A 13975-nucleotide genomic window follows, 5' to 3' on the forward strand; every position below is an offset into this window, starting at 1 on the left:
GCTGGTGGTCTCAGGACTGATCTCGACTGACTCACAGTTTTATTTTTGGAAACCAGTCATTGTCTGCAACAAAAGTGAGATCTGACTGCTTTTCAAAGGCAACTAAATAGGATTAGGAGACTAGGCTTGTCATCTATCAGTAACTCGCAGGGAAGCCTTGAAAGTTAATTTCTCTCTCTGGGTCTCAGTTTCCTGATTAACAAAATAAGGTGAAGCTAAACTAGATGATCCCCAAGGTTCCTTAAATCTCACACTCACAATTCTAACCAACGGGATAATTTCCAGGGAGCAGAAAAGCAGTCTTTCAAAGAAGGAGAGTGTCTGCCAGCATCTCGTAGTTAAACGTAGGGAGAGCCTCAAGCCCACAGGACTGGGGACACGCATGCATGGACTCTCAGGCTTTGTCTGATAAATACCGGGGCTCTGTGGTGGGTGTTGAGGAAGTGGGATGGGGCCAAGCCTCACAAAGCTTAGCTTCTTTCTAAAAGTGCGTGGGTGACACCCCCTGCAGTTGGAGGAGGAGTCTTCTCCTCAAAGGATTCCTCATCTCTGGGATCCCCTGAGTGCACAGGGCTGACACTCCATGCCTTGGCACCTTCAGTCATGCTGGTCAAAGACTCTCTTTCCACGGGGTCGGCATCGGAGTTCCATCCGAAAACACCACAGGAGAGCTCAATGGCTCACCGGGATTTCACTGAGGACAACAGAAAACCAGCTCCCCAAGAGTGAACTTACCGGTGGCCACATATGTGTGGAGGGGAAGGAGGGTGACAGTGACAGGAGAAATGGAGGCTGCCGGGCAGGTGGGGGAGCAGGGACAGATGGAAGCAGGGACATCTCAGCATGAAGGAGGCAATGAGGGATGGAGTCAGAAAGCTGCAAATGTTTTGGGGGTGAAGGCACTTCCAAGGCTTCAGATCTAGGACTCTCCTCACATTTCACCAAGTCAAGACCCTCTCCATCGCGGCTGACAGCGCACACATTAGGGGGGAAGTGGACTAACTGGAAAAGTCTAACATTAAAAGGACACTGGGGGTCTCTCCGATGTGATGAAAGCTAACCCCTGGCAGCACTCACTGCCTCTCCTCTCCAGGTGGGCTTTCTGGACATGGGGGACACACCAACCCTTGTGGGGGCACAGCCCCCCAATCCCCCGCACCCTCCAGCCAAAGGCTCTCTCCTGGTTAGCCCAGCGTGGGTGGCTCCTGCCAGGACATCTTCTGACCGTCTCCTCACCCTCTCATGCTGCTGGCCTCTCCCTCCTCTTCCTGAGTGCCACCCACAGCCTGGCATCCCCAGCACTTTCTGGGTGCATGGGGTGAGCAAGCCTCTCACCTCAGCCTAGTGGCCTTCTGGGTTGAAACACCTCCATAGCTGGCCGGTTCCTTGCTGAACCATCCCAACAACACAAGCTCTTAGAACCAGCCTGCCTGGCCCTGGAGAGGAAGGGGGCAGCTGGAAACTGCAGCCCAAGAAGACAGCCCATTGAGATGATCCTGACCAAATCTTTCAGGACTGGCACACCCTCTTCTGAGCCCCGTGTGTCACCTTCCTGGGGCTCTGGCCCTGGGAACACACATGCTATGAACACACACGCTGTGCTGTGGGAGGCAGGGCTGGGATAGTCACACAGTTGTGGGTCTGAGGGTGAGTGCAGGAAAGCATGAGAACTGCAGGGAGCCCCTATCCGTGTCTCCCCAGTTCCCTGGCTTTCCAGGATAGAGGGGACCAATCTGCTGGTTTCTGACTTGAATCTTATCAGCAAAAGCTGCTCTGACTAAAGACTCCTGGCTTCTCCTTGGCTTGACACAGTCCAATAAGCAGAAACCTCAGAAAAAGCATATCCTCTAGGGCAATGAGACACGAATTTTCTTGTTCCAGCTTCCCAGGTCAGAAGAGCAATTTGAGGAATAAAATCAGACAAGGTGCATGACTTAGAAGGAAATTTGAGGGAGGCAGCGGGTGTGGGTACAAAAAGTAGTGCCAATCCAAGGTCTAAGAGTTGAAATAGAGTTTGAGAGTTCTCCTTCATTCCCCCCCAAAGTTTTACTCACAACTGGATAAAGAGAGAAGCATTATTTTTTTTTTTCTGTTCTCAGAATAACTGTCCAAGGAGTTAACACAATAAGTTAAAACAATCACTCTCTCCCAAGCATGCTGCACAGTTTTGGCGGCTGGGAAGGCTGTAAATGCCCAGGGACTGACGAAACTCTGAAGCAGTGGAATAAGGAATGGGGCCTGAGAGCCAGCTTCCTGTGACCGAAGGTAAACCATCCAGCACGTCATGATTTCCGAGGGACTCGCAGAGCAAATGCATACTGAGGTCGTCTAGATATGCGTCTGTCTGGACGGGGGTTCATTTTCTGCACTCAACTGAGCTCTCTTAAGCCTCCCAGGAGAAAATTAAACTCTTGAACTCCTGGTAAGAAAGGGTTTGTTTTAACCTGCTGTCCAGCAACAAAGACTCCACTACCACCCCATTTGCCAGGGTCCAGAGTGAGTGATGAGATGGAGCCGCTGGAAAATACACTTATATATTTGGTGACAGTCTGTATGTGGCATGCGAGGGTCTTTGGGGGGATCCTGGCTGCTGGCTGTGTCTCTTCAGCTCCCATGTTCTCCATCTGATTAGAGAGGGAGCACCCTTGCAACAGGGCTTCAGAATGACTGCCAGGCTGGGGGTGAGTAACCAGGAAAAGGTGGGTGGCTCTGGGCCAGAGGACCTCTGCGAACTCCAAGGAGGCCTTCTCTTCTCCCTGTGACCCAGAGTCATAGGTTTCAGGGCTGAAGAGACAGACCGGGGCAGGTGACCCAGGTCCTCCAGGGCTGCTCACTTGACCACTTGACTTCTCCCCATGTCACCAACGCTAGCTGCTGTGCTCCTTGGGGGCAGCACATATCAATAGAATAACTGGGCCGCCTCCACATGCCAGCAGATGACTTAGGCTTTCTGAGCCTCAGTCTTCCCCTCTGTAAATGGGCTAATGATCACACTGATCTTAAAGGGTGACTGTGAGAACCAAACAAGCTAACCTATGAAAAACACTTACCAGATGCTTGCTACTTACTGGGCGATCAGTCGCTGAGCTGCTTCTTAAAAAATCCCAGGTATAAACTTTAAAGTTAGGTTAATAACTTCATTGAAAGCCATGCCTGGCATGAAACCACTGATCAAATCACATGGAATAAATAAATTCCCCATAACACAGCTATCTAAGTTAATAGATAGGGCCCATCTGGAGAATCCCATGGACAGAAGAGCCTAGTGGGCTACATACAGTCCATGGGGTTGCAAAGAATCAGACACAACTGAGCAACTAAGCACATTGCGGTTATAACAAATTATCACAAGTTTAGTGACAGTGACTTAAAACCACAAAAATTTATTATCTTATAATTCTGGATGATAGTGTCAAAAGCTGGCCTTATGAGACTAAAATCAAAGGCCGTATTCCTTCCTGAGATTCTAGGGGAAAATCTATTTTTGTCTTCTCCACATCTGAGAGGATGCCTACAGTTCTTGGCTTGTGGTTACACCACTCCAACTTCAGTTTTCACTGTCATATCACCTTCTCTGACTCTCCCTCTCCTGCTTTCATCTCATAAGGACCCTTATTATTAGTCTCATCAGATAATTCAGGATAATCTGCCTCCTGTCACAACACCACCCAGTGCCTTCACTTAATCAGATCTGTAAAGCCTCTTTTCCCTTGTAAGGTAACATCTTCACACATTCAGGGTGAGGATGTAGACAGTATTAGCGTGACATCATTCCACCTACCATAGGGCCTTACCCAAATGGTACATGGACTCATGTACATACTCAAGAGAACAAGGTTTCCTGTCAGCTAACCTGCCTCCGAAGAATTGATGCCTTCCAACTGTGGTGCTGGAGAAGACTCTTAGAAGTCCCATGGACAGCAAGGAGATCCAATCAGTCAGCCCCTAAAGGAAATCAGTCCGGAATAGTTATTGGAAGGACTGATGCTGAAGCTGAAGCTCCAATACTTTGGCCATCTGATACGAAGAGCTGACTCATTAGAAAAGACCCTGATGCTGGGAAAGATTGAAGGCAGGAGGAGAAGGGGATGACAGAGGATGAGATGGTTGGATGGCATCACTGACTCAATGAACATGAGTTTGAGCAAACTCTGGGAGATGGTGAAGGACAGAAAAGCCTGGTGAGCTGCAGTCCATGGAGTCACAAAGAGTCAGACATGACTAAGTGACTGAACAAGAACAACAAAGCTGCCTGCTAGGAGTGTACAGAATGGGATAGAACCATCAGGAAACCCTGCACAGTAGAGGCATTTAGTAAAACCCTGGTGTTTGGTGTATGTCAAATCTCAGTTATTTCAAAGCAGGTTGGCCATGGAGATCCAGGGGGGTGCACAGGGAACAGGAAGCAGGGGAGGGATGATGCTGTGGGTCTGGGCAACAGCTTGCCATCCCTAGATGGCTTCTCACCATCCTCTTGTTTTTCCTTTTGGGACCAAGGCTGTGGGATACAGGAGGGCAAGGAAAGGAAGGGTCTTGCTCAGCTTCATCACAGATGTCCCTGGGTGCCCTGCCCGAATGAGATCAATAGGAAATAGCTCTGCTGTTTTCTATAGACTGATGGAAAAGTTAGACCATACACTGGCTGGCTTCAGTAGAAGTGAAATGTCTAAGCCTGAACACAGTATTGAAGAAGTGTTACTATTTCAGCCTTTGGGCAAAGCCATGCTTGCTACTGGGGAAACGGGAGTGTCCTGCCAGCTCATCTTGGCTCTAGAGAATGGCTACCGTTGCCTGTGAATGATGTTGCCTGTGACACAGTGGCAAGCTGTTGGAATGGAGAACGGCCACCCCCACCTGCTGGCTCCTGTGCTGGCCCTCCCTGTGCCACGTCAAGGATGCCTGGGCTTCTGCTGTGATTATTACATCTCCATGATGTCAGCTCTGACCTGGCTGTTAAATGGGCCTCGCTTTCATGGGGGTTCATACAAAGGAGAATTGTTGGGCTTCCTGAGCACCATTTCCTGCACCATTGCTTCAGCTGCTGGATATAAAAATGTTACGGTTACTGATCAGATGGAGACCCCAAATCACCCTCTTTGCTTGATGAGCTGCTGTATCACACTGGTGCTCTTTAGGATCTGACATAAAATGAGTTTCTAAGAAATAAAATTCACTTGCATCACTGAAGAGGGGCCCACTGGTAACTACTTACTGTAATAAAACCCATGCACCAGGCTTGACAAGTAGCACCAGGACTCTTTTGGGACAATGCAGACAAGCTATAGTCTGCAGACGATGGATGCAGTGGCCTGACAGGAGTGCTGAGCACACACGTGACTATGCCCCTCTCTCCTCTATTGGAGGTGAAGTCAGGGCCTCCCAGCGGCAGACACTTGGCTCCAGCTCCTGGGTCCCTGTGTGACCTGAAATGGCAAAGTCTTCACGCCTTGATCCTGTACTTAGTGCTACTTATCTGCTTCCAAGTTTACGCTCTCCTGTGGGTCCCCTGGGGACCTGTGCAACCCGTTTCCTGTGACACTTGGCTCCCTTTCACGCCCACACACACCCCTGGCTGCAGCCTTGCCCCTGAGAAAATTCCCACTGCCCAGGCTGGCCCCATGCTGGGATGGCCCTCTTTGCTCCAACCACCACCGTGTTTCCCATTTCAAAGTTTGGTCCTCACCCAGGCAAATGTACCATAGGGCCCATTCTCACCAGGATGACATCATCTGCAGCCTGCACAGCCCTCTCTCCTCCCCTGTTGACCGCCTGTGGGCACTGAATTCCCAGGACCCAGATGGCAGCTCCTTCATGAGTTTCGGCCCTGGGGCACAAGCAAACGGCAAGGTTGCTTCTCCTTAGCTCTCTCGGGGACAACAGAGATGAGTCCATCCACTTCCCCTTTCCCTCCCCAAGTTCTCTGCCCTTCCCCCTCAGTCAGCTTCACCTTCCTGCTGCTGCACATGATGTTCCAGGGAGGGATGTTCTTATCCTGGATCATAAGTTTTTTTAATCAACTCATGATTTTCTATCCCCATTTCCTCTTTTTAAAGCTGCCCAAAGCAACAGCACGTGGTAGAGTGGTGGGTTCAGATTATCCCCTGTGGGTTTGTAAGATCAGCTCTAAGGCTGGGGCGGGCCTTGGGCCGCACTCTGCACTGACTTTCCCACCCACACCTACTGTCTCTTCCTCCCCCTGCAGCCCTGGGCTCTATGGTGCTGCACCATCACGTCTTCAAAAACGTGATGACCCGTCAGCAAGAACATTTGGCCAACACACAGCCGTGCTGCCTGCGCCCATCCTGATACATCAGTGGAGGAGGAGGTAGGTGCCAAGAGCCAATCAGCCAAGGCGACTCAGACCAGTGTCAGCCGGGGAATGCTGAAAATGTCCCCACGCTACTGTTAACTGGTCAGGCAAACGCTTCAACACGGGGCCACGCTGAAATACCATGGCCAATGCCATCCCACTGTCAGCTTGACATTACAAGTGGGTCCCATTTTTTCAGGGAAATCAGGACAAACAAAATGTCCTGATCAGAGCTCTGGTCATCTTCCAAGATGCAATTATTTGGGGCCTGGCTCTGTGTTTAATTAAGTGTTTATTTTAGTTGATAATATACCCACATGGGAAAAGTCAAAAAGCACTGAAAATTTTCTTTTTTTTTTTTTTAACTTGGGTACCAGAGGAGGACATATAATTTGCATAATCTCTTCTTGTCCACAACAGCAAGAATTCTGGCTGGGGGTTTGTTCCCTCCCTCAATCTGGGAGGTGGATCCTCTTAGCTCACTTAACTCTTGGCTTTGGGGCTGGGCTTGGTCAAGCAGGGAACCAACTGTCATTGCCCTGCCCTTGACAGGCTAATGGGATGCTACTGGTCTTGCCCCACCTCTGCCTGATCCACAGTTTCCCTGATCCATACTAGGATTGACAACTGTGTCACAAGTTGGGATATTTATTTCCATGTGCATTTCACGGAAAGAGTGTTTTCCCTTCCTTCAGTTAGAGGAGACATCTGCTCCAAAGCGAGTCACAAGCCATACGTTTAAAAACCCCTAATATGGGAAAGGGTTCAAGACAGTGGCTTAGTATCTCTTAATCCTCTTATTACACAGACAAGAGGAAGGCCAGGTCCTCATGAGTGTCTCAGGGAGCTCTGCGCAGCACATTTTTCCATCTGTAGGAGAGAGACAGCTTTGCGATCTTTTGATGGTTGGTGCCAAAACAGATTAGGCTTCCCTGGAATTCTGTCAGAACATGCAGGCTGCAGGGCAGTCATGGTGAATGCCACCTCCCTCCATGCTGTTCATGATGCTAGAGGCACCAGAAGGCTCTACTGTAACCACAGGGGGTCACAAACCCTGGCGTCTCACTTCTGTTTATGCCACTGAGATTTGCAAATAACAGCAAGTAGCATTTACTGAGCACTTACTGTGTGCCAGCCTCCAAATTTAGCCTCTTCTGTGTATTATTTCATTCAGTCCTCAGAGTAATCCCATAAGGTAGTCCTATTGTTATACCCACTTTATGGATGAGGCAATTGAGGGTTCCAAAAGTGAAGCCAACCGCCCAGGTAGGTGGCAGAGCCAACCTTTGAATCAGAGAGTCTGAGCCTGGGTTCTTAATATGTTATGCTGCCTCATTATGTGCATATCTCTATGCACTCTCAGTCTTTTGGGGAGTATTTACTTTGAATGTTAGTGGTAAATAACCTACCTGCCAATGCAGGAGACATAAGAGATATGGGTTTGATCCCTGGGTCGGTTAGACCCCTTGGAGTGGGGCACGGTAACCCACTCCAGTATTCTTGCCTGAAGAATCCCAAGGACAGAGAAGCCTGGTGGGCTTCAGTCCACAGGGTTGCACAGAGTCAGACATGACTGAAGCGACTTAGCATGCACGCACTTTGAAACGCAGAGCAGGAACCCTGTATAAGTTCAACAATGGGTTTTCTTTCCCAGAGTCAGAGGCTGGTGGCCTCTACAATGAATCATTGTATTTGTATCATTTAGTGAGGATTAAGAAGCATGCACGCACACACAGTTTCATGTTTCTTGCGATCCCAAGTCGGCCCTAAAAAACATATCCAAGTCTTGTTAGGTGTCTTAAAAGTGTAAAACAAAATCGGCCAGCTTACTGAAAATGCCACTCCCAAGCACACAGTTCTCTGACATGTGTGCACACGCATCTTCGTGGCTCTGCACACGGTGCCACCTTCCAAAAGGCTGGCCCATGCCCAGGGGCACCTGCAACCCACGCATACCAAGGGTAGCCTCCTGGGTGGCTGGTGGTCATCAGTGGTTACAGATACTCACGTTGATTTGCCACAGATCTTCCTCTGGTACCACTGCTTGCAGTTGGTGAAGTACTTCTTGTTGGTACCAATGAGCTTCTGCACAGCACACACATTGGGGCTGAAAACAAAAGCTGCAGTGTTAGCAAAACGGTCGGCATGTCACCTGCCTCCTCATCCTTCCCACCACATGGGCCCTCCTGGGTCACCAGAATGTTCTAGATATGGAGAAGATACAGTCATTTCGGTCAGCTTGGGGATACATTCTGGTCCTCGTGATCCAGACTTTCAACATCCCTCCCAAAAATATCCCCTGAATTTCAAAAACTGTCAAAGTAGAGATCATACAGTGACATCATTTCATTTAAACATTCTTCTTTGACACTGACATTTAGTAAGTATAAATAAAAACATTAAAAAATTTTTAGGCTACATGTTATATAGATGGAAAACACCAGTTTAAAAAGAAAGTGGTGTTTGCTAAGAACAGCAGAAGCTTTGAGAGAGGCCCCCAGACTTTCTTTGTAGCCCCACTCCGCACTGAGCCCAAACACCCACAGGATTTAACCTGGCCTCCCAGCAGGCATTGCTGGTCCTGTGGTCCGGGCCCCAGCACTCCCCCAGGCAGCTCCACACACAGACATCCTCTGCATCCCTAGGCAGATGCCTGGCTCCCAAACACAGCCTATCTGGGGTGCCCACCCTGGAAACTAGCAGGCATGGCCACGCTAGCTGCTGTCAGGACCTCAGAAGGAGACAGTCACTCACTGAACTAGGTCGTTTATTACTCAGGCCCCAGTTTGCATCCCACTCCCCCCAGAAAGCCCTCTTTCGGCGTCCCAGGTGATACGCTTCTGTCCACCACTGACCTGTGTGTGATACAGCCCTTGTTTGATGTTGGGTACCGAACACAACCCAAAATTAATCAGGGTGTGTGTGACCTCCCTTCAGGTACCCTCCAAAGAACCCTGACGGCAGGTGTTCTGATTTGTTGTTTCTTTTATATTCTAGGGGGACTAAGCACCAGATTGGATGCAGAGGAACTCGGTATAGCCTTGTCAAAAATACTGCTCCCAGGACTTCCCTAGTGGCTCAGTGGATAAGAATCTATCTGCCAATGCAAGGGACATGGGTTCAATCCCCGGTACAGGAAGATCCCAACATGACACGGAGGAGCAGCTGGGTCCATGCACCACAACTACTGAGCCTGGCTTTAGACTCCTCGAGCCGCAGCTGAACCCGCCTGCTGCAACTGCTGAAGCATGCAAGCTCCAGGGCCCGTGAGTTACAACTAATGAGTCCCTGTGTCACAACTACTGAAGCCCACGTGCCCTCGAGCCAGCGACTTGCAGCTAAGTCTGCCTGCTGCAGCTACTGAAGCCTGTGTGCCCAGAGCCTGAGCTCCACGACAAGGAAAGCACCACAGTGAGAAGCCCATGCACCGCAACGAGGCGCCGCCCCCCGCCGTTTGCAGCTACAGAAAGCCTGCGTGCAGCAACGGAGACCAGAGAACTGCAGGTGTATCAATTCTAAATGTCAATTCCTCTGATACTTTACAAATATAATCAAGAGCCATCATTTGAGATGCACGGTCTTTTCCAGGAACTTGGTCAACTCTCAAATACTCAGAGTCAGCTTACTGGGTGGGAGTGAGGGCACACGGACCCTTTAATTCTCTGCCCTGTCTCTTCCACCATGTGGATGTCACCTCTTGTCCAGTCTGTGGTTCACCCCAGGAAAAGCTGAGTGGGCCAAGGAGGCAGAGCAAATATCTGTGAGTTACTCCAGGGACCTGAGGGCAAGAGAAGCTGAGGCTGGAGAGGAAACCTCAAGCCAAGGGGGAGGACAGCTCCGACCTGCTTACTCCCTGCTGGATCTGACCAAATGCCCACAGCCTCCAGAGGATTTTTACAGAAGCCACCTTGTTTCTCAGTTTGCTGCCTGGTATTCATAGGTTACAGCAGTCCCCAAATAACCCTGAGAGAGTCCCTGCTGGCCACACTCCAGCTGGAGGTGCTGTTTATTTCTGTACAATTTCAGAAGTTCTATCTGACCAAGCAGGAAATAATTACTGTCGATGAATTCTCCGCAACTCTCTGTAGGCGTCTGGCGAACCTTCAGAGTCTCTAGTGGATGTGGTTCCAACATTCCTCTGCGGACTGAGTTTCCACTGCTGCTGCCCTCTGAGACAGGAGCGGAGGCTGGGGGTCTCTGTGACCCACTCCCTCTCACATCAGGGTGGGAGGGGTGGGCTGTGTACATAGGAAATTTATACTGAAGTTTAACTGACATGAGCACCCGGTTTCTGGGCCTTCTGCCTCAAGCACAACAGCTCTGCTATTCAACTTGGATTTGAAAACCAAGTGCTTCAGAAAATGCAGTCCAGTTCTGGTTGCTGACATTTGGAAGTGTGACTGCATTTTTACTTCTCTTTCAGTATTGCTGTTTTCCTTCGCTATAGCAACACAGATAACAACCGGGAGTTAAAAGACAGCGTCACAGTCTCCACTCTCCCAACAGCTTTCTGCCTCTGGACTATGTCACTCGGCGTCACTAAGCCACAGTTTCTCTATCTGTAAAATGGGAACAGCTACCACAGAGCTCGCTGTGTTGCAGTGAAGATGAAAGCAAAAGCGGTGATGGACAAAGGATGAGCATGCCCGCTACGTCACTTCCGTCGTGTCTGACTCTGTGTGACCCCGTGGACTATAGCCCGCCAGGCTCCTCTCTCCATGGGGTTCTCCAGGCAAGAATAGGAGTGGGTTGCCATGCCCTTCTCCAGGAGATCTTCACAACCCAGGAATCAAACCCATATTTCTTACGTCTCCTGCATTGGCAGGCAGGTTCTTGACCACTAGTGCCACCTGGGAAGCCAAGTGGTGAGCAGGACCCACTTGTTATTTCTTCCTTCACATCTTGTGAAGCACACACACTACATTTCCTTAACAAAAGAGTTTCCCTTTCCCGTCCCACCAGTTCTCACTTTGAAAGAGGGCTGGAGTTTGAACAAGGTTATCCATTTTGCACAGGGTACCACCCCCATGGGCTAAGCCAGGCAGCCTGTGAGTTTTCAGGGACCGTTAGATCAGAGTAAATGCAACTGCATCTGCAACCGTTTGTCACAGTCCACCTGCCTATGTGTCCAGACTTTACGGGGTGGGGGGAGGGAGCACACCTGGGACTGCTTAGCCCATCCTGCCCATCACAGACCACTATAGGCTTTTCCAGTAGCCCTGCAAGCCTGCAGGGTGGGGGAAGGGAGGAGAGGGAGAAAGTTGATCTAATAGCTGAAACGTATAATAAAGAGCATTTGCATTAAAAAAAAAAAAAAAAGCAACAACTATTTTCCAGCTGGTCCATGACTTTTCTGGGCTTCAAAGGGAAGGAGGTTTGTTACAGAGGTGGTTCCTGCTGCAGACCCATCAACACCTTTGGGAAGCTTCACTGTGGAGTGCCGGGAGTCACCATTCTAGGTGACAAGAGAATGCTATGGATGCCTTTTCCTGGCTGAGTGCCTAGGAAGGTACAGAGCGAACAGAAACTTCCCAGGAGGGACTGTGGCACCCAAACAGGACACACTCCATTGGTAGGAAAGGCAGGACAACAGTGAGCTGGGCAGAGACAATGAACATGCCAGTGGCTCATTGACTCGATGCTTCGTTCCCTCCTTGTCTTTCTATCCTGCCCCCCTCACCTTTCTGTACCCAGCAGAAGTCAAAGGGGAGTCTCTCACTTCCTGAAAGACCTTGGGACATCCCCTGTGCTCTCCTCTGTCCTGCAGGGTATGAGGCTGCAGCATGACCCGAATGGCTTTCACTCTGCAGAGGGGCCAGACTCACTGCCAAGACAGTCCCCTCCCCACAGCCCTGGGCATCTGAAAGGCCAAGTACGACCACAGGCACACACAGGCAGAGGAACAAGGACGCTACTCCCAACAAGGGGCCACTTCTAAGGGCAGGGAGTCAAGGCTCTGTAGAACCCTATGAAGTCAACTCCAATCACTTCCAACACTGAGTTCTGATCTAAGTACAGATCTGCCCAGTCAAAGGGTGGTCTGGACACTAATTTGGAGCAAATGCCAGACCCAAGGGCATTTGGGCTGTGACACAACTCTATCCACATATGCACTAAGTCGCTTCAGTTATGTGACCCCATGAACTGTAGCCCACCTGGTTCCTCTGTCCATGGGATTTTCTAGGCAAGGATACTGGAGTGGGTTGCCATTTCCTTCCTATCCACATAGAGTTCTACCTGCCACAGAGGAGTTGGTGCACCCAGGTAGGCAGCAAACCCTGGCTACATGTCAAGCAGGATGGTTGAATTTGGGATATAGATACAAGCCCACCTATGCCTGGGTCTGGGCCAGGGTCTTTACCAGGTCAGACCTGCTGCCTGCGTTTGCCCCTGGAAAACCAACACATCTTCAGTGTCTCAGAGGAATATATGCAATGATAATGTCCCAAATTTACAAACTCAGCCAGGGTTTTAAGAGCGGTTCCAATCCCAGCTCCCATACACACTGCAGGGCCATGAGGAAGTGATGTGTCTGCTCCAGACTCAGTTTCCCTATCTGTACAGTGTGTGTGACTCCCAGCACATTCTCCTCTCTTCATCCAGCAGGGGAGCACACGCTGCCCTTGCTGTGCCTGGAGGACCCTGTCTGGTGCTGGGAGGTGGGTTTAGGGCCTGGCAGGGTGACCAGGGGCCTGAGGGCCTTGGATGCTGCCAGCTTGTGTGGTCCCAGATACGAAGGTGCTGGACAAGGACCTGGCTGGACTGGAACCCGTGCCCTGCTGGGTGGGCTCCCTGTCTGCCCTGGCCACCTTCCCACGGTGATTCTGCACAGACAGCCGCGAACTCCTATCCGCCTGGAGAGAAGTTCCAAGCCCGGGATTCCGCTCACGCTCTCGGCCTGAGCCGAGGTCCCGGGTCAACTCTTCCATCCGTTTCCTCCGCACATTGCCTCCTGCTGACTTTCCTCCACCTTCCCCACTTCCCTCCCTCCATCTTCTGCAGGGCTGGTCCCTCCAAGCGTCCCACGCATTGGCCTGCTTTTGATTCGGCCTTTGTCCCCTACGCCCCCAGTCAGCTCCGACTGTCCCCCCGACGCCCGGTCCCTCCGATCCCGTCTGGGCGCCCGCTTACCCATGCTGCCGGCCCCGGAGGCGGCTGTGCTGCAGCACGAGCTGGTAGGGCGACCTGGCGGGGCCCGCTGGGGTGGCCGCGGGGCCCAGGGCCAGCGCCAGAGCGAGGGGCAACAGCCGCCCGAGGAGCGCCATGGAGAGAGAGGACGCGCGGACCCGACGGGCAGGCGAGCGGTGGGGGAGTGCGGGCGCCGCGGCGGCCGCGGGCAGGTTAAGTAAGCGCAGCGCGGGGAGCCGCCCGAGGGGAGGGGCGGGAGCCGAGGAGGGCGGGCCGCGGGCTCCCCACGCCCCGCCCCTGCCGCCCCGCCCTCCCCCGGGCGCGGGCCCTTCCAACCAGCCCCTCTTTCCCTAGTTCCCGGCGTTCCCCTACGGGTTCCGGCAGCCAGGACTACGGGGCCGCACTATTTCACTCCCTCCTCGAGGTCTGTAAGGTCCCGAGCTCAAAGCTGCCTCACCGGTCTCAGGCCATGCTGATTTCCACAACAGTCTATCCATCACATCTGCTTCTGCATTCCACAAGCACCCCTATTCTCCC

The 13975-nt window shown here is 51.4% G+C and overlaps 1 protein-coding gene across 1 annotated transcript in view; it reads right to left on the bottom strand.

The window, feature by feature from the left end:
* Positions 1 to 13639, bottom strand: part of TGFBI (transforming growth factor beta induced) — a 33330-nt gene extending 19691 nt beyond the window's left edge. Inside the window, exons 1-2 of the mRNA XM_055430420.2 lie at positions 13442 to 13639; positions 8319 to 8417 (exon numbers count right to left, since the gene is read on the bottom strand). Coding sequence (XP_055286395.2) covers positions 8319 to 8417; positions 13442 to 13575 — 233 coding nt within the window. The 5' untranslated portion in view covers positions 13576 to 13639. The remainder of the gene's footprint in view (positions 1 to 8318; positions 8418 to 13441) is intronic.
* Positions 13640 to 13975: the final 336 nt, after the last annotated feature.

The sequence above is a fragment of the Moschus berezovskii genome, chromosome 8 (genome assembly GCF_049115385.1).
Source record: "Moschus berezovskii isolate FMDL1 chromosome 8, NW_MosBer_1.0, whole genome shotgun sequence".
Lineage (NCBI taxonomy): Eukaryota > Metazoa > Chordata > Mammalia > Artiodactyla > Moschidae > Moschus > Moschus berezovskii.